The sequence below is a fragment of the Accipiter gentilis genome, chromosome 18, assembly GCF_929443795.1.
Source record: "Accipiter gentilis chromosome 18, bAccGen1.1, whole genome shotgun sequence".
Taxonomy (NCBI): Eukaryota; Metazoa; Chordata; class Aves; order Accipitriformes; family Accipitridae; genus Astur; species Astur gentilis.
In genome coordinates, this window is record NC_064897.1 from 18,597,101 (window position 1) to 18,618,173 (window position 21,073).

Genomic DNA, 21,073 nt, shown 5'->3' on the forward strand with positions numbered 1-21,073 from the left:
CCAGATTTTAATCCAAGGACTGCATGGTCTGTATGTGAAGAACTCTTGACTATATATTGTAACTGCAGTTTAGTGGAAGAAGTAATGATTTTAAAAAAAGAATTGTGCTCAACAGATAGGTAAACACAATTTACTGTATTGCAAAATTGTTAGTAAAATGGTAAAATATGAGGTCTTTGAATCTGGGACTCTGAATCCTGAATGTCTTTGTGCATTAAATTTTTTTTCACCATTTTCGTGGACCAGCATCTGATATCTCACAGAGTATCACAGATGCACAGACCACAGATTGAGAAACACTGACGCAGTCTCTGACTTTTTCCAGCAACAGAGGCCAAAGGATGAAGCAACCTGAAAAGTAGAATTGTCCAGAAAATAGAGTTTGCCTGGCATTTTAGGTACATCTCTACATATTCAGAGTATAAGGGTCTTGAGACAGCATTATTGTTTTATCTCACAATTGTCCCTATGAATCTACAACAGTCCCAGCTTTCTGAATGCATTTGTCAGAATTTTATGCCATCACATGGCCTTAGTCTCAGCCTGTGAGACTGAGAGGTTCAAACCAGAGATTCTTATAAGCACTCAGATTCCAGTATTAGCAGGGCCCATGTTAGAATCAGGTTGAGGATTAGGTAGGGAATTTTTCAGCATTGTTCTCGCCAATTTCTGGAAGATTTCTTACTGCTGTTAACAGATCAAAGGAACGATGCACAACGTGGGATTTTTCTTGCTATCTTTCTAATTATCCGTTTCCTGAGAGTAAGGAACAGTGAAGGATGTTATTGTGCTGCTTGTATAGGGAATGTTTAAAAGCCTCGTATCAGAAAGAGCTTCTTTTCCCAGATGATTTGTGCAGTCAAGCAAGCCAGCAAGAAACGTAGCAACCCACACCTGCTTCTTCATCAGAGAGGATGCAAAAGAACAGCATCCAAACTCGAACGCTATGGAGCAGAGTATGGCTTGGCTTGAGGCTGTGTCCTCAGAAGTGGAGGAGCAATGAAGCCTAAATTAAATGCAATGCGGTTTGGGTTTTTTTCTTTTAAATTTGTGAACTATTTCCTTTAGATGAACATTTCGCACACATGATGTGCAGGCTTCCCTATCCTTTCATTAGCTCCCAGTGTTGTGGGGACTGGGAGGCTGTAGCTGGGAATGCATTTGATGGAGAGGAAGAGCCAAAATAACTAAAGCTGGTAGAGGGAGAAACCCGGCAGGCTCCCCTGCCCCATGCTCCCCAGGCAGTAGGCAAGGTGTGCCTGTCTTTCTCTTCCACCTTCTTCTGGACTTGGTGCTTGAGAGAAAAGGCTACCTTCCCCATGCGCTGGCCCCAGCTTGACTGCTGCTGCCTACCTGGTAGAGGAAACCTGGGATTACTTTTCGCTGCCTTCATCAGAAGAAGACACTGGTATGAAGACTGACTAGTGAAGACCAGCTGAGCTAAAGACCTCTCAATAAAGAGATTGTTATTTCCTACTTGGTGTCCATTTGGCTGCCTTCAACTTTAAATCAGCATGCATGTCCCTCCGACATCAAGCTGTGGCACCATGACTTTATCTGAGCTTTCTAATTGAAGTAATAGTTCCCAACTGCTGCGGCTAAAAATACCACTCAGTCCATTTCCAAACTATCATGTTCCATTTCCCCTAGGTAGTAGTATGCATTAAGCTTCGCTGTGTGTTTCACTTCTTCCATTATTTTCTATTGGTTTTACACTTTAAAGTCTTTATTCTTCTGATAGACAGAATCAGCTGGTATGTGCCCAACACAATTCCAGCCTGCTTTTGCATGTGGCTCTTTTCATAACTACATGAAGAAGTCAGGGCATATAGAAAGCCTAAGGCTGGATTTTACAGTGTGTAACACTGTATTAGAAATAACCTTTCCTTTGCGGTTGCATTCAGACTCCTTGAATATAAAGTCATTAGGTGCCTCTTAATATCCCACAGTCCCGAGTATGAAATAAGCTTGTCTTGACTTGTTCAAGGAAAGAACAAGACAGAAAAAATTTGCTGTACGTGCCCTGATACCACTCTTTTCTCTAGCGGTTATTTTAGCACGAAAATTCCAAAAGTTCTCTAATCAATCAAGATCCTTGTGTGGATGATGCATCCGAAGAAAAAGGTTTCCCAACAGGCTTATGAGATGGAGAGTAACTAATAGCTGCAGCCATCTCCCTTAAACAGGGGCAGTTAAAGGATCAACTATGATCTCCCTGAGAGTCTCTCCTTTGTTGAAGTGCCCCCGAAACAAACTGTGGTAGATGCTTCTTTTCCATATTGTTTACGATTGTAGGTACCACAGGGCAGATTTCATTATTTAAAATCCCACCCAGGAAGACACTTTGAATAGTAAAGTGTTTCATATTTCCTAGGAAATCAGATCATAAGAAGCAATCCTTTCCCTTCTGTACAGTCATATATTTTACTTTATTAGAATAGAAAAAAGGAAAAGTAGCCTTAAAATGTGACAGATTTCTCTCAAATTCGAAGCCTGGCTGAGGTCAGATGCTTAGTTGACATAACCCAGGCTAGCCCCATGGGCCTCAACAGCACTATGCTACTTTACTCCAGTCCCAAGCTTCTGTTTTGTAGGGTTTAGATTTTATTGTTCTTCATGTGCAAAACCACTGCAAAATTAGGTAATTTTGTGGAGTTGCTCATTTCTGAAAGCACATTAAACCTGAAAGTTTTCTTGATTTTCAGTCTTTCAAGGCTGATTTACAGAATAGCATTAATTCTCACAAGAGACTAATGTGGAAGATAAAGACAGCACAAGGAGTGACATATAATAGTACAGTAACTGCTCAAGCACTAAGCTCACCACCCATCATACATAATTGAGAGTATATAGTATATACTTTTATATAAAAGTCATCCAAGATTAATTTCTGCTGTAGATCTATGCTTACAGGCAAATCAACTATGAATAACAATATGATACAAATAACTAGCTTTTATTTGTTGGTTTGCATTCTTACCATAAAATTTAACTTAATATGCAGAAATTCTATGCTGAAGGAAATCCCTATAGAGAGTTAGTAGTAGTGTTTCTAAGAACTAACTTACAGCATCTGTAGGTAGAAAATATTTCTTAAAGCTAACAAGGAAAATGATAATGAAAAAACTCAGTCACCCAAATATGGAGGCCCTAAGAAGTCTTCCAATTAAGTCTTTAAGCTGGCACTCAAGGGGAATTGCTTAAGAGTTGTCTTTGTTAATTGCCCTTTATACTGAAAGTGGTTTCACCTGTGAAGAATAGGTTAGAAACCTCAGAATGTTGGATGTAGCACAAACACAATTTAACTCTACAAGGAGCAGAGGGTCTGCTGTGTGGGGTGGTCTTTAGTATTACAGGGAGTTAAGGGCTTTTGACGGCTATGCGAGCTGTTGAGGAACCTCTCCTGGCACAAGGGATGAGTAATATGCTCCACTGCTATTTTAATTTTTTTCTTTCTGGATTTTGAGTTTTTTTCAAAGTGCAGTGTTTAGGATATGATTTTCAGAAATTTTCTGTAAAAGGTTATTCTCGGTGTAATCAGAAGCTCACCTTCTTTTTTACGTGTTTTTTCTTAAAAGAATGTTAAAGTAAAATTTATCGTGTGGGCCAACATTCTTGGCTTTGGCTCTTGCTTCTCGATGTTGTTTAAGCAATGTGAAGATATGGGAAAGTGTCTTCAAAAGGAATATTATGTGTAGAAGCCCTTGGTAGGAAATGAAGCTGTCTTTACCCTTCCCTCTTGGATGAAGGGGTTGGGAAAATGACCACAGGAGGCTCACTGACACTACTTTCCCCAGCAGAGGCTGTCTGCAAAGGTGACCCTGTGCACCTTACACCATTGGAAAGGTAGGGGAAATAAATTTTTGATAGTGGGTTTGTGTCTTCTTTTGTTGTGTAGTGGAAATAGTTTAAGTTCAAGGTCTTTGGTTGTGCATGTTTTTTGTTTATTTAGGAATATTTTGCTAAAGATAGTTCCAGCTTTTTTTTTTTTTGAGGTTAAGTACCAATGTCAGAAAGCTGCTCATGGATTTCTAAGCTTTGCTACTATAGATGTTTTTTCAGTATCTCAACTTCTGCTTTTTTATGAACTTCTCAATTTTGAAACAGCAGGACTGTTAGAAATCTGAACACAGAGGAAAGAACAGCTTCTTTTAAAAATGATTGTGGAAGAAGTCCTTTGAGGAATACTCTCAGCTCAGGCCTGAGTTTTGCTGGGAGGCTGCTTTGTAGATCTTTATGATTGTTCAGGTCACCCAGTAAACAGTTTTAAATATTTCTTATTTCTCCTTTGTGAAGGGATGTTATAGATTAAAGAAAAGGAAAATCAACATGGCTAGGATCTAGATACCTCTTTCTATGCTGATTTTTTTTGTTAAAGAATTTTATTCTGAATTCTAGTTCATGAACAATGTGGATTTATCTGTACATTGAGTGAAACGGTTTATTCTTGAAAAGCAGGGTAGGCGGTTAACTGAGCCACCACTACTAATTTATATACGTAGCCATACAATATTTAACTAGTCAGGCTAGTCTGCTCTGAATTGTTCAGTCAGGTAAGCTTGATTCGCTTCATCCAAGCAATGCAAAGCAGCTGGAGCATGAAAGTTCTTCAGAACCATTATTTTTTAAAAAACCCACAACTTTATTCTGATAGCTCAGGTTTATAATGCAAGTGCAGATTGCCTTTTGACTCATTAGAGATCCGTGGATGATTCTTCCGAGTCTTCAGCTATGAATATGTTGTATTTTTATCTACCAAGAATGTACTTGTGTTGATGGTGATCCTGTACCTGCAAGATGTCTCTGAGCTTGTGTAATTAGGCAGCCTACTAGCTATTGCAAGACTCGTGCGTTATTGGTCTAATCTGTCTCTGCTTTCAGTGAAAATTGGATTTTATGTGTTTTTAGCAGGGTTTTTTAAAACTAGGTGTAGTTGTGTTTTGGGTTGTTTTGTTGGTTTTTTTTTTTTTTTTTACCTGAACATGATGCTCTTCACAAAAAGGATAATTTAGTCATTATTAACTTATTATCTGTGTTTACTTTTTGTTCTGCATTGTTCTATTTTCTGTGGGTTTTGTAAACGTGCCATATTTGTGTATATATGTGTTCATTGTTTAATGAGCGGTATTAGTGCATATATACAGATATATGTATATATCTTCCTGCTCTCAGGGCCATGTCCTGCATCTGATATGCTCATTTAAGGAAGCTTAATGAGCGTTGCATATTTATGCCATTTCAAGCATGGTACATTGTCCTTGTGGAGGCCGTTTTGAATTTGAAGAACAGTATCCTTGCCAAGGACATTAGTTGGCTGTAACTGATGAAGAAGTCAGCTGGCTAAATGTACTTTTACCTCTTGGTGCCACTGTGAATAGGACCTTTTTGCTCTATGCTTTTCCTCTCTTGCATTTAGCTTTCCAGTTACCACTGATGAGACCAAACCCATACATTTCATGCTGATCAATATAATTTAGCTACTTTGATATAATTTAGCTATTATGGCATGAATTCACTGCAGTTCTACAAGCTTCATTTAAATTCTATTTGTATTTTTCACTATATAAAGAAAACAGTTCCAAAATAAAACCCATTTTTAATAGAAGCCCCAATCTTTTTGTTAAACATTTAAAAAACAAAACAAACAAAAATTGCAGTGAAATCCATGCCTTACTGTTGTATATTTTAATTAAAAAGTTATTGACATTTTTCTCTCTGTATCTAAGTTACGACATCATTGCTGGATGGAATGGTTAATACTAGCATCATTTGTTGAAGTTCTCCAGTAAAATCTTATTAGACTTCTGGTTGTTTCTAACTAAACAGGTATGCAGGTGACACATCATAACATTGTGATGTGTTACCAGATACTTGTTGCTTTCTATGAAAATTTTGGGCTTTGGAATTCAGTCTTATCAATTACCTAAACCAGCTATTGAAATATCTTGACAATGTTGGTAATAAAAGCCATCCATCTCTATCTTCTTTTATGACAAGGTTTAATGTGGGTTCATGACTTATTGATTTTCACCATGAGATATACAGGAATATTCAATATTGTGCTTCTCATCTCATAAAATAGGCAAAGCTGAAGTGAGTCTCTGTTTAAATTAGACATGCTGATGTTTTAGCTCTCTAATAGAGCAGTTCCTTGGAATGTTGTGATGTATGGAGTAAGCTCACCAGCAATTCTTTAATCAAGACTAGTGTCCCTGATTGTAAGTATTTCCCTGTCTGCATTTTTTAGGGCTATGAAACCTTATAGTTGTACCTTTATGTTGTTTCTTCCAAAGCCTACTAAAGTTACTGTTCCCACGGACTTCGACTTTTGGATCAGGCCCTTCTTTACCCGTAAAATAGTGCAAGTATTTGTGGTTTGGATGTATTTGTGGCTATCTGAAATGGACCCTAGACACTTACATTTCCATGAAAGATGGGTAACCAACAAAACAGAAGTGTGATGATTTCTGTATTTTTAAGACATTTCTTTTCTTCTTTTGAAATGTTTAAAATGTGTGTGTCTCTTAGTATCTCATCAATTACCAGACCTTTCTAAATGTGCTTTTTATGAACTGTATATAAAAGAAAGGAATATATATTTTCAGCTTCTACCATTTCCATTTCTGCTACTTTACTAACCCATTATTTAGCTTCTCAGTAGATTTAATGAGGAATTATTTAAAGCATTCACAGAAACCGTTTGAGAAATAACTTGAACACATCATGATATAGAAAGTGTGAAAAAGCCTACAGACCTGACAAGAAACCTCTTAATGTTCTTAGTTTGTAACTGGAGAAAAATGCATTTCACTGATTTTGTTAATGACTAGGTTGTTTTTTTTTAAATTATTCTTAATATGAGCTACAGTAAAGGGCAAGTCTGGCATATAGCTTCATCACTACACTTTGGGCTAGCAGTTACATTACCACTGAAGAACATGGAGTGATGGGGGAACAGTTGGGGGTAATTCAAGTCTGAAAGAAAGTAGAAATCAAGTCATGCAGAATAAGGAAATAAGGGGGAAAAATACTCTGTATAGTGTAGCTGTTGTATAGATGAAAGAACTCACTAGAACATACCAAAGAAACCTGACATGTTCTGGAAAACCACCGAATCGGTGACCTACTAAACCATGTCCGTCTGTGTTATGTGTCAGGTAGTGCATGAAGTTGTTAGTGATGCTTCATGAGTTGGTTTGTGGAAATTGCCAAGACAGATAGCATTTCTCTAAATGCGATAAGAAAATGGTAATTAAATCCCCTACCTGTTCCAATAAGCTCCATCACCGGCTCTTATTCCCGAGAAGCGTTTAAGAGAAGGCGCTCTGTTGTGTTTACTCTGACCTTGTCCTGAAGGTAAAGAGCTGAGAGGAGGAGGAGCGGGAGGTGGCCTGTGTCAGGAGCTTGGGAGTGTAGGAACAGTGGGACATTCCCAGGCCACTGTTGCAAGAAAAAGAACGGGCATGTTGTGAAATGCAGTGGTTTGGACCGTGGAGATGACGGGAAATGAGAACTTTAAATGCATCCTACTGCTGGCTTGTTGCATCTTAGTGCAATATGTAGATATTGCTGATGCCTCCAGCTCTATGTGCAAATGGGGGTTCAGTAACATACTTGTATCTCTTAACCTTTATTCTTCAAATAAGTTTTGAAAAGACTAAGAAATAAGTAGTGGAAAAATTCATTGTTGTTGAAACTTCTCCAACCAACAATAATCTAAGACACCAAGTTTCTCTGAATATTAAGCTTACGATATGAGTTACCTGGATGTTTGCAAGACTTGACATAGGAGTTTCATATTAAATCAGCTTTACCATGAAGTAAGCCAAAACTGATACTTGGCTGATAACTTTGTCTATCTCCAATCAACAATCCATTATACAGTTTAATGGGAACAGAGGTGAAATTCAGACAGGGGAAACCCCAGAGAATAGGTACTGGAAAAAACGTCCGTGCACCAGCTAACTTGCGCCTGGTGAAGTTTATTAGGCTGCCTGTGTGCTAGCTGTGCCAGAGCGGGGCTGGCTCTCCCGGAGCTGTACGATGACTCCGGACCATGCCTCAGTCCCCCTGAGTCAGTCCTGCTCTGAGAGCGCTGGGATTAGTAAGGCCGGCCAGGCTCCGCGTGGAACCCATGTGGTTGCTCCACCGTAGTCCTCTCCTTCCAGGGACAGCCCACAGAAACACAGAGCTGCGCCCAGTTTGCAGCTGGCAGACTGACCAGCTGGGGCTCTGCCTAGGGCAGAGGTAACTGTGTCATTTCCAGACCCAAGCTGACCCTGGAAGCAGGAGAAGGGAGAGACTCTTCTAATCTTTGACCTGTACCATTGTTCATGCTTTTTTCCAAAGGTAAGCCACGGCTGTCCTCTCACCAGCTGTTCTTCGTAATAACCATTACCACTTAAAGTTCCTCTTGGCCTCAAGGAAGGTCAAAGTTTTCTTGGCATCCATTAGAAAAACAGAGATAAATTATAAGTGAAACCAGCTAGTCAAATAGTAGTATAATGTCCCCATCACCCGTGGATATAAACAGTTTTGGGACTCTTGTTATCCTGTCAGATTACAGTGTGAAAGCATCTCTACAAATCTGAACTCGGCAAGGTGGGCAGGTGTTTTAGTACCCTCTGCCCCGTTCTTGACATCTCGCGTTTGTCTTTTGGGTTTGGAAGTTTTCCTCATTCCTCACCTTTGAGTAAAGAGGATTGATTTATTGTCTTTGTAGGACTTCCTGTGTGATGCAACGTTTCTGCCTCTGCACAAGACTACTAATTTGTTCTTTGCCCAATACTTTTGACTCATGCTATTAACCATTCCTTCTTTCCCAATAGATTGACTTCTTGGGGAAGAAAACAATTCATTACCATATAAATGGAGACAGCTTCTCTTCAAGTAAACTGTCAATAATATCTTCGTAGACATGTTACCAAATTCCTCCAACTTTATGGAGCAAGTTCAGTTGATGTTGGGTAGCATGACACAAAGTGAGATCACTTGAAAAATTTTAGCTAGGAAAGAAGGACTTTCTGTTGGCCTGGAGTGGTCAACAGGGTGCTAAGGAGAATTTAACAGACTGAAAAAGCCTCAATCTCACAATTTGTCGTAAGAGTTTCTTGACAGCTTTTCTTTTATCAAGAACAGATTTTTCCCCCGTTTTTCATATCAGAAATACCAAATACGTAACAGTACCTGTAAAAAAAGGATTGATTGGTTTGTTGTTTGACACTCAATTTTACCCTTTCAGATAAAAGGGAAAAAAGCTCTCCATTGATTAACTGAACTAGATGCAGTTAAAAGTAGGTTATATATCAGTTACTCATTCACAGCACCCCCCCAGTGCTTATCTTGGGATTCTTACTAGTCTCTGTCTTTGACAGCACTGTGTAGAGATTAGTAATTTACTGAGTGTCAAAATGTGCTGAAATGTTCCATTGCAGTATGCTGGGCCCTGAGCAGGTGGGACTGAAAATGCTTGCACATAGGTTTTTCACTGAGGACATTGCTGATGTCAACAGAAGGCATGCCCATCTCTCAGACACTAATAACCCAGTTAAGCAGGCCTGCGTTGATTGGAGTCACCCAGTTCACAGACTGGGGGGCAGAGCACACCTTGTGACATGAAGGAAATGCTTTGTTTCTGTGGCTGAGCCAAAGGGAGGCACAGGAAAATACTTTTTCTTTTTTTTTTGGTGAGATTTGCTCTCAGCAGATAATTTATAGCAGCACATTTAGTCCTCGTGTGAGCAGACATAGCTTCTCTGATCTCGGTATTTTTAATGCTCTTGCATCAGGAGCTGATTAGCCTGATTAGGACTAGGCATTAGATTCCAAAGGAAAACCAGCACTGGCTAATCTGTGAGAGAGGAAATCTCTGAGCTCTTTATACCACCATTGCCAGTGAATGGCTTAAATATTAAGAACTGGAAAATTGGAATAGGCCTAACGTATAGCATGAGTCAAGCCTCAAAGCTCCAACAGATGCAGTGGTGATACTGCCACAGGACTCTGTGTGGACTCAAGTCCTGCTGAATTCAGTGAAAACTGGCATATGACTTTTTGTGTACAATAGCTCCTCTTTGCCCTTTGTGGTTGAAATGGTCACTGAACTTCATTTCTTGGTTAAAGGTTCACAGAATCATGGAAGGACTCTGAAGAGATCAGCCAGCACCCACCCCTACCCCTGGCCCCCAGTAGTTTATTTTCTCACAGCAAGTGGAGATGATGGAGAAATAAGATAGTTTGTATTTAATAACTTTATTAATCATTTTGTTGGTCGTGGTCTCGGAAGACATACCAAAAAGTCTAATCTGTGTCTGTTCCCCAAGTGTCTTCTACACAAATGACTGTCCTTTCACTCTGTAGCTTGACTGACACTCCCCGAGATTTGAAAAATACTTGGAACAGGGTTCTTCCGATGTAAATTTTTTATTTATTTTTATTTTTTAGTAAAAGAGAGCATGTCTTTCTCACCTTGTCATTATGGTATGTGACATTGACCACAGAATCAGTAAAGACATCTTTCTTTGAAACTTTTAACCTTCAGCAGAGTGTTTCAGAAAGAAATATTTACTTGGTAGAGGCAGGAGTTCCTTAGTAGAAAGGAAGGACTGAATGTTGTCTGCTAGTTCACCTTTAAACACAACGTAACAAGAAGTCATTTTATGATTGTCATGACGTTAGAGACTAACATTATAAAGCCTCCAAATTACTTAAAAGGATTGAATATAGAAGGAATAAAGTTAGCTCTGGCACAGCTACTTGGACAGAAGTAGATAAGAGCTTCTTTGAATTTGAAATGCGTATATGTAAGCCATATGCATTCTGCTTAGCTCTTTCATAGCATAATCAAAAACTTCACTCCTGGAGGACGTAGGACGACAATTCAGCCATTTTAAGTGACGTGGATCACTAGATTTCATGCTGATGTGTGAGCCAAATTGTGTGATGCCAGGTAGAACTGTTGTTTCATATGAAGTCGAGGGATTTTCCTCACATCAAATAGTTATTATCCAGCTTGCATAATGCTTGCAGAATCTGGTGCTCTATTTACACATTCTGCTAAATCTAGTAGATGAAGAGGCATCATAGAATGTTTGCAGGATGTTTGAGATATTAGAGTAGGATCATAAATCAGGCATTTGCGTTGTTCTGGTAAAGCCTGTCAGAACAATTTCTTCTGTATTTATGAAACCTGTCTGCACCTTTTCATCACACAGCATTCTGTTCTGTATTCCTTTTTTCACTGACTACCTTCTATAAGCTGTCAGCAATGACTTTGCTTTGGACTTCTGCAAACTGGTTTGTTTAGCATAAGACATTACTTTTTTTTTTTTTTACAATCATTTTCCGTCTGCAGTTAGCCTGCTCTGTCTGTCCCCCCAGACACCTTTTCTTTTAATTTAGCTTTGTGCAGAAATGACAGACCCTTCTATTCATGGCTCAAATATATTGCAGACTCTTGCACTTCTCTGCTAAAAGACGTGCCGAGGACTGTAGTGACCATCCCGGTAAAAGAGAATGGCACGGTAGCCTTTCTCATTCCATTTCTGCTTCCTGACACAATGGTGCCAGCACTGGCTGTGCATATTTTTTTTCTGATGTAGATACCTCTGCACTTGAAAATAGGTTCAAACCCCTCCCTTGGCTGAAGCAGGAAGAAACTAGTGATTTGGGTACACTTGTTTCCACCCACTGGAGGTCAGCACAGATCTTCATAGGAAATAGGAAGAATCGCTCTGGGCCTGTATGACAGGGAAATGTTACGGTAGTGGATATGATGCTCAGTGTTGCTAGGAAGGTGTGTTGCTCTGCATTCTACCTGATGTCATCTCGGGACTCTTGACAGCCAATTACTTGTGCGTTCTTCCACTTGATTGAGATAAAGAATAGAAGTGGGTTTTGGAAAACATCTGCATTGTAAAGAGAAATGATTACTGGTGTTGAGCTTTAAGTAGCAACCAACTGAAAAAAACCCCAGAATCAAATTCTTTACAAGTATGCAAAGTCCAGTTCTCTCATTTTTAAGGTTCAGGGGAAAGTAACTCCTTTCCACTGAAGAGTCAGGTTGAGAATGGGGTTGAAGCAGTCAGAGAGGACGATAGGTCTGCAAACCCTGCTGGAGACAAAGTGATCTCCAGTAGTTTTCCAGATGGTCAGAATTTCACCCATAGATTTTAATGTTCGAAAGGACCCTGATGACTCTATTGTCTGACAATCTGAATCACACAGGCAGTGGAATGAAAGGTCAGACTGCTGTGGGGAAAATGAGCAAATCTTGAGATCTAGAAATCTTGGTAGAAGCTAGTGAGATAGAAAGCAGGCTTGTCTTGTTCAACTACTTTCATAAAGTCCCATAAATATTATTGAGTTTAAAGCTGTCTTCATATTCCAAATGTCACAGTAAAAATGTAGCAACAAAGGATTATTTGGGTTTACTGTTATTTAGTAATTTAAGAACTAGAATACAGCTTTGCAAGTGATTTAATGTGGAAAATGCTTTGGCAGAGAACTGATAAAATAATCTACACAGAACAGTGAAAAATAACTGTATCGAGTCCTCCCTTTTCCCTGCAAAAAACAATCTCACAAGCACTATTCAGAAGTTGCAAAGACTTTCTTGCAAGCTTTTTCTCAAAGGCCTATATAATAACATGGCATCTGTAATTGTTGTTATATGGGTGTAAGTTCTCTGGAGAAATTTTGAGTAGCTTTATTGACACTTTTTATATTAGATGTAAGCAAAACAACTTCATCACCAGCAGAAGAATGAGAAGTACAAGGTTTAAACCAGATCCTGAATACAGCCCATTATCGTTATCTGTTTAAACAAAAATTTGCCAATGCTAAGGGAAGACAAACAGAAAAATGTCTCCACTGCTGCTTCTGGAAGAAAAAAAAAAAAAAAAAAGGCAACAACTAATGTTATTACTATCAGAAAAAAAAGGTGTTTCTGTCAGATAAGGAATCAAGAACACATTCCTCACTAAATCTCTCCATCAGATGCATAGCCTGTGTACTACTGTTACTAACCCCTTGCTCTGTAATCTCTCTGTATATATGTCTAATTTATCAGTTTCTTGTAGATTGTCAGCAGCCTGCTGCCTCCATACCGCCACACGGCTCACAACTAGCCAGGGGGCCAGATTGCCAGACTGTCAGGTAAACTTAACTAACTCTCTTCTCTTTGCACACAGCTGCATGCACGTCTGCAACTCCTCTCCTCTTCCTTATACAAAAGCTCTTCCCTACACTTTTTCACTAACAGCAAACTTTTAACAGCTTGAGGAACAGTGATAATTTCTGCAGTGACAGTGCAAACATGAATCACAGCATTCACACGCTTATATCTGTGCAAAAAAACCAGAAAATAATGCCAAGTTGGATCTTGCAGTCCTCATTTGGTCTTTTGATGCAGAAAGTTTCTTAACGCTGCCAAGATAGTAATGGGTTTAATTTGTTGCTAGATAAATTTACGTAAATGGGGGACTTTTATTAATTTTAGAGGTAGATGTAGGCTTCTCTTTGTAAGGTGGTATTTTAAAGGCGTTTGTGAGATTTTAGCAGAAAGCTCTCCCTGACCTGGAAACTAGGACTCACCACAGTCGGTTCTTAGTCTTGTTGTTAAAAGTAAAGTCCCGGTGTCCTTGCTCGTAGGTGGAGCAAGGGCTAAATCACGCTTCTGAGATGGTTGAGTTAATCAAGGCACAAAGACAAACCAAAGCAAAGAGAGATTACCATACTTTTCTTTATCTGTTCACGGTATATTCAGTGCATATATCCACTTATGCCTATACTCTCATTTGAAATGGGTTACATTATTTTTAGACGTTAGCCTGATCTGTAGTGACCAAGTTGATCTATAGCCCTACATACAATGAATTTATTCCCCGCCCAGCGCTGAACTTCACGTGCGTGTAAGTCTGCAGCGGTGCCCACGGGGGAACGGGTGTGCTACAGCTTTCAGACTGCACATCAGGCATTGCTGAGTAGAGTTCTGTGAGTCACAGGGGATCTCTCGGCGGCCTTGGAGCAGCCGCTTCGTTTGTGCCTTTCTTTTATTGCCTATACAGTGAGCGGCTGCGTGGTGCTTAGTGGCTGGCTGGGGTTAAACCATGACAGGATATTGCAAAATTTTTACTGAGAAGCTGGTGAAAGCTCATTATAACTGATAAGTACCAATTACTGGTTTGCAGTTTGGAGTTTTACAGCACTGAAAAAAAGTTACTAGTTCCATTTAAAATCCTTAAAATCCCCGTCAAGTGGTTTCTGCTGTATTTTAGATGTTACAACAATTTGAGAATATCATTAGGTGCTTTGAATACATAGAAGTTTAACACCAACAAGTCTTATTTTAACCCTATTTAATTTACCATCACAAAACCAAAGCCTTTTCTGTTCCCTCCAGAGCAACTCTCCTGGTGGAGAATATACTCTAATATCATCCTTCTCTAAATGCTAACAAACAATTGCTCCTGCTATTTCGAACATTCTTACCAGAATGGAAGACCTAACTGATCTAGTCCTGTTATACATTTGTCTGCAAGCATTATCTCGTTCTGCTAACAAACCCACAGGAAGGGATAAAGGTCCAAAGGAACGTCTCAGGCTTTTCTGTTTTATCCCCAAATTCTTCCTCAGTTAGGAAGACCTCATTAGCTACAATCAGAACTGGAAGTATTGTTCAAGAGGCCTTTCTTGCCGTGTTTCCAAATCAAAACCATGGTATATTGAAAACAATAATAATTAAAAATATGGTTAACATTTTGAAAAAGTCAGATCAGTCATCCCACAAACACACAGCTGTATACTTAGCTAAACTATTGAATTTCAGATTACTATGGGCTTTTACTACTAGATTGATACCCTTTTGGTGAAGTGAAAATAACACACTATTTTTGATATATTAACAGTTGCCTGGTTTGTCTCAGCCGCATAGCTGCACAGCCTCATAAAGCAGTGAACTACGGATTTAACACAAGTCAGCATGATGGCATAAGTTGCTGAGTGCTTTAAATAAAGTAATTGAAATCTGGAGTAAAATTTGAAGGTATTTAAAGAACCAGGTAGACTTACTGAGGTTCAGATTTTCTAAATCCAGCAGAGGAGGAAGACAGCAGCTTGTATTGCCCTTCCTCATCCTCTGAGAGTCCCTCCCGGTATGGCACATATGCTTTCAATCAAATGGTCATGCCAAATGAGGCAGATTAAAGCTCTGCCCAGCCCTGAAGTCACCCATTTTGAGAGTGAGGTATGCTTGTTTATCTTGCAGTAATGTGACCTCTCAGTGGCATTTCACCCTGGATTAAACAATAGCTTGTTAAGACTTATAATTCACACAGATGTTTTCTGCATCCTGCAATATGCCTAATCATGTTCAAATGAGTTAATATTCCTGACCATACCACAGATAGATTCACCCTGAACTTTAACATCAAATACAGAGTTTTCCCTCATCCATTATCTATCCTGAATCTTAAGTGGGACTTGTGTAACTGAGTTTTCTAGTAATTGTGATTCCAGTGCATAGACTTTAGTGAATCTCTCTAGATAAGGTATGAACAGATTCAAGCCAAATGAAACTCTGGGACACCTCTAGTCAATTTATTTAGCTATACACCTGTCTGTCTCTTTGCTTAATTCTGCATATTTCAGCTGGAACCTGATTTGGAGAATCTTAAGAAACTTTTCTAAAGAGATTTTGTTTAAGTAAACTGATGCAACAATGCATGAAAGTCTTGCTCTGCCTTCCATGCATCACCTTAATTTCTAGGTCCAGTTGCTTGTGGGGCAAGCAACCAAATCTAGGCCTACCCTGAAAATTACTGGGTGATATTCACCCTTCCTAGCATCTGTAGCTACCTGTCTGATGGACTATATTGGACAAGACTAAAATATTGCCATCATCCAATATTAAAAAGAGCGTGTCTGTCTCTAGAATGTATTCAGGTTTCTGCTGAATGCAGTGAAAACCTCAGAGGCCAGACTCTAGACCAAAGTTACCTGTTAATAAAAACAAAAAACAAACCCCCAAAACCTGATACTGCAAATGAAATTAATGTAATTTTTTAGTAAGAAATAATGCTTTTATTTCATATAAAATAGGAAATAAGTTTAAAGTAAGGTAAAATAGTATTGAATGCAGAATGGTTACATTCTGAAAATATCACTGGTCTGTTTATATTTTCCATTGCGGACTTGTTAAAGTTACAATCAGTGCCAGACAATATTGCATGCGAATGGCCTCTTTAAGACAGAGAACAGAGTACTTACTAACACTGAAGGGCTTTGCATGCTATTTTCCAACTGATTTTAGAAATACATGATTAGCATTTTGAGTGCTGGAGAAAAGAAGAGCTGCTTAAAACCAGACAATAACACTAACACAAGAAATGACACAGACTTCATTCATTAACTGAATGAATAGATCCCTAAATGATCCTGGCCTTTAAGGAGATGTTTACAAAAATGTCTGTTAAAATCAAATGTTTTAAAAGCTGCACATACCCCATAGGGGGGAATGTAACAATGTTCTTCCTTATTCTCAGTTAATACTCAAGAGCTTCAGGTTCTTCCCTGTCTCTCTACTTCTTTGTGTTATTAACCTCACCTGCCATCCTCTACTGCCCGTGACTGTCTATGTGCCTGACAGCTCAGCTCCAGGACCTGCTGCCACGATCACCTATACTGCCATAAAAAGCACACTGAATGCCATGTGTCACTTGCTAATTCTGATGTAATTTTTGTTTATATACTGCTACAGTAATCTGCATTAATGAACTGGATGTATTGTGTTTCTGAAGAGAGGATGGTTTAACAGTAGCATTTTAGGAAAAGATTCAAATCTACTGGGACTGCAAGCGATGGGTGTATATATGTTGCTACGAAGGTCCCTGATGATCTTGTAAATTTTTTTCTCTTCCCAATGCCCCTAATATTTATAATTGGTTGGATGGGGAATGGTGAGACAAAGTTTTACATTTCTTCTGTACATAGAAATGTGCTTATATTTCAAAGTGAGAAGAAATGCAGAATTACTATGAAGAGAAAACTAATATAATTCTACACACGGTGCTTTCTAATCTGAGCATGGTCTGGGATAGTTTGTATTACAGTATTTGCAGTCAGGGCTGACTTTGTACTGAAGGTCATGCCAAAACATTATTATGGTTGTGCGTATTTGTGTAGAGGAGACTCTTCTGTGTCTCAGAGAGGCTCTTTCCTCACCAGTCCTCTCCCTCAGAGCATGAGTATCTTGTGTTGCTTATTTTTAAAGCTGGGAAGGAAGCCCCAAAAGACAAACGCCTCTCTGCTAATGAGCAAGGAAAATGTCTTGTCGAGTTTCTGTTCCTTTCTGATAGTTACAGAAGTCCTTTGAAAAAAGAAATGGCACAGCAAGGGAGGAAAGTAAGGCAGTCTTTGTACAGTAACATGACCACCTCCTTGTTTGTCTTCCCCAAATGTGATGTTAAAGTTCTAATTCACATTTATTTCGCTGAAGGACTTAAGACTAGTGCTTCTCCTAAGCCTATCTTGAAAACAGGAGGTGCTGAAGCCAGGAGCTGGCTCTTGATGAGTGGAAAAGTTTGAGAGTAAATGGAGATCTTTTGGGTCCATCTGCAGTCACTCCTGATGCAGGCTCATTTGAGTGGAGTAGGCAAAGATCTCACTCAGATCCCTCTTGAGACGCTGTGTCTTTATCTGTATGTGGCAGAATATGGAAGAAGAAAAGGATAGTTACAGCCATGGAAAGAATTACTTAGAGAAGATGGGTTTGGTGTCTTCTCAGAGTGTTTGATTAAACAAGTTCACCTACTAAGCTTCAAGAAAATATTTTAGATGATTAAATATTTACACCTAGGTACTTAGGGTTAGACTAAATCTATATGTAAACTGAGGAGTCATAGTCTGTAACACTAAACAGTTTGGGACTGACCTACTCGGGCAGCTGAGCACAAAACAAACCTTGTGAGGTCCTGAGCTTCTACAACCTGCTCTCACCAGCCATTTTGCAATCAAGAAACTCATCTTCAGGAGCATTAATGTGAAACGGAATCTGACTTAAGACATACAAGTCTATGATCTTCGAATAAGCCCAGAGGTGCACAGACTGTAGCTCCTGCTGAATTGTCATACGTGTGGATTTGTTGTCATAGTCTCCTAGACTTCTCTGATTTGAAAATGTGAACATTACCATCTACTTTCTTAATCATGATGGTGCACACTTGTTTCTGGCTTCAAGTAAGCGCAATGTCATTTCTTTGTTTTCCTAAGTAAATGCTATATGTGGAACTACATTTTCAGGGGCAGATTTTCAAATACCTCTGGCATTTCAAATTGATTCATTTTCAGCAATAGGCTAATTGCATTCCTTCAGCCAACACTCCAATAGTCTGTGCTGCAGAGATAATATGTAACAGCACGGTTTCTAAAGGACAACGGAAAAGGCAAATTTTCTTGAAGGCAGGGACAAATGATTGTGCTTCATCATACATCACACTGTTGAGCTTGGACTAACTTCAAGACTGTAGAACATCTGAAACATTAGGAAAAAAACTTTTCCCACACACATTAAAGAACTGGCTTTTGGGTTGTTTTTTACAAATTGCATTTACATTCATTCTAGTTTAGTATCCTGTTTTGCCACATGCTTTCCTTGAAAGTTTAGTGGCTATCACTTAGCTTGACATTGGCAAGATGAGCGAAGTTCACCCTTTTAAAACAGGACAGGCCAAGGCTGAGGAGTCATACAGGACTCGCTTAAGCTGTGTCCACATTACCTACTGCAGTGTAGCATGGGCTGCTGAGCTGCCTTTAAATGAGCGAACCTGATTATCCGAAGCTTTTCTAGCAGGAGCACCCTGGAGCTCCGCACCAAGAAGCGGGGTACGTTTGCGTTAGCTGCCCCTTATCTTTGTGCTGCCGCTGCGAGGCTGCTACTCCAGCCCCACCTGGTTTGCTGGGAGCGGGTTCAGACCTCTGCGCTATATGACAGTGTACGCTATAAATGCACATTTAGAGGCTTAAGGAGTGAATGCTGTTATCGGACAAACTGTATGTGAAAAACAGTCAAACGACAAAAGTATACGACAGAATTGAAGAGGATTCAAACAGCACAAAACCAAAGGAGAACAAAACACAACCCCCCCCACCCTTTGGAAGTACAAAATATGTAATGCTTATGTTGCCTGCTGAGGAAGGTTACACTGTATTTGTGTGAATGTACTAGTAAATAGGTCACATTCAGTAAGAGATCACATTTTCACAAAGTGACGAAACCCGCTTTCCAGACTGGCACCATCCTCCATTTCGAACAACTCATCAGTTGCATATAGAAAATCTTTAATGCTCACAGAAAGATGGCACCTGTATTTTGTCTTTCAAATTTGCTCCCCCGTTTGCACATGCATTCATTTCTCCACACGGCATTTTTCATCAGAGCAGGTAAACAGCAACTGTGTACACGAACTGGCAAGAGGATATCCGTGCTACTTCGTGTGTGCATCCAGGTGTCACTGAATGTGTGCGCGCTGAGGATTTTCTTTATGTATACTGTGTATCTGAGGATACAGGTTTAGAATGAGGATTCATCCCCTTTTAAAGTTTGTTTCCAGCCCTGTACTATTTACGTGCATGTAAAAAGTCTGCCATGTATTTTAAGCACTCTTTCTCTTTTCTTTTTAATTTTCAGTCCTAATGCTCTTCCAGAAGAGCAGCCACATTCCAGCTCTCAGTGTGCCCCTCTCAACTGTCTCTCTAAGCCTCCTCCTTACCCCTAATCTTCATATGCAACGTAAGAGAAAATGCAAACAGAGTGGAGTTCATGCAACAAAGGTTGGGGTTGTTCCCAGCGAGCCGGTAGACAATCCTGCCTTGTTGCTGCATTGACAAGTCTGGATTCATATCCCCTGCTCTGGCGACTGAGGGAAGGTTGAGAAGAACAACACAAAGCACAGAGCCCAACCTATCAAGAAGACTTTTTATGGTTCCTCTGATTGTATTCAAACTTTGCTATCACAACTAAAGTGTAGTGAAATTTAACATCCTGACAAAAATGTTCCTCCCAGCTGCTTGGCTTTATCTCCAAAATAATGAGAGACTTAAGCCAATATTAAAAAAAAGTATGTTACAAAAATCCTACCCTCACATCCTCTAAGTTCAGCCATAGGAACCAGTTCAAATTTCCTTTTGTCATTAAGGGTGTGATATTTATTTCTTACTTTATTTGGACCAGAATTTTGTGTTTAGAAAATACAGTCTCTTTTTTCTTTTTTTTTTTTTTTTTTTTGAGAGAGAGTTGTATTTAATTGATTTTATTTTTAAAAAACAAGCAGAAATAGCTGAAGTGAAGAATGACTGTGTTAGTATTAAAAAGAGGCTTGTTGCATTGGCCAGTATATGGCCAATTTTTATTGCACAAAAATGTTGGAAATGGGTTGAATTGGAATGTTAACATGACTGTATATTTTGCTGCTGCACTGATATTGTTTATGCACTTGTTTTTTTGATTCCTATTACACTAGCTTCTGGTTTTGTTGTAGCTCTTCACTGAAAGATAATTATTAAGCCTAAGAAGGAGATGAAAGGATGATGTATTGATTTGTTTTCAGTTGTTTGCTTGCATTGTAATTATAATTTTGCATTTCAGACAAGTAGATGAATTGGTGCTGTTTTTTGAGGTTACTTTCTATTTGGTATCTGAGAAAGAAAATCTAAAACAAGTAAAATGCTGTGTGCTAATTAAAAACATTCTTTCCTCCCGCTCCCATATTCAGGATACTAGCTCGAGGCCTTACCGTGAAAGGCTAGTATGAATGGCGAAGTCGTATGTAACTCATGTGAAGTATTCTGTGGCGAAAGAACTCATGCAGGTAGGGTTAATGGTGTGGATCAAAGTTAGTAGGACTTTACTGTAGTGCATTTTTTCCTTGCCAAAAATCAACAGACACAGAACCTTAGCTCATGTCAGTTTATGACAAATACTCAGGTGATCTACGCTACGCAGACTCTATCGCAACAGTGCACAGTGTTCCTAGTTAAAGATTCTTTCCTGTAAAAGCTGAGTAAGTCTGGGCTTTTT

At 39.2% G+C, this 21,073-nt stretch overlaps 1 protein-coding gene across 5 annotated transcripts in view; it reads left to right on the forward strand.

The window, feature by feature from the left end:
• BICD1 (BICD cargo adaptor 1) overlaps positions 1-20,218 on the forward strand; it is a 176,608-nt gene extending 156,390 nt beyond the window's left edge. The window contains exons 9-10 of one of the 5 annotated variants that reach the window (XM_049822525.1): positions 13,080-13,155; positions 19,685-20,218. In XM_049822525.1, coding sequence (XP_049678482.1) covers positions 13,080-13,155; positions 19,685-19,772 — 164 coding nt within the window. In that variant the 3' untranslated portion in view covers positions 19,773-20,218. Of the gene's footprint in view, positions 1-13,069; positions 13,156-19,684 lie in introns of all 5 variants that reach the window. The other 4 variants (XM_049822526.1, XM_049822528.1, XM_049822531.1 and 1 more) reach the window with 4 other exon arrangements.
• Positions 20,219-21,073: the final 855 nt, after the last annotated feature.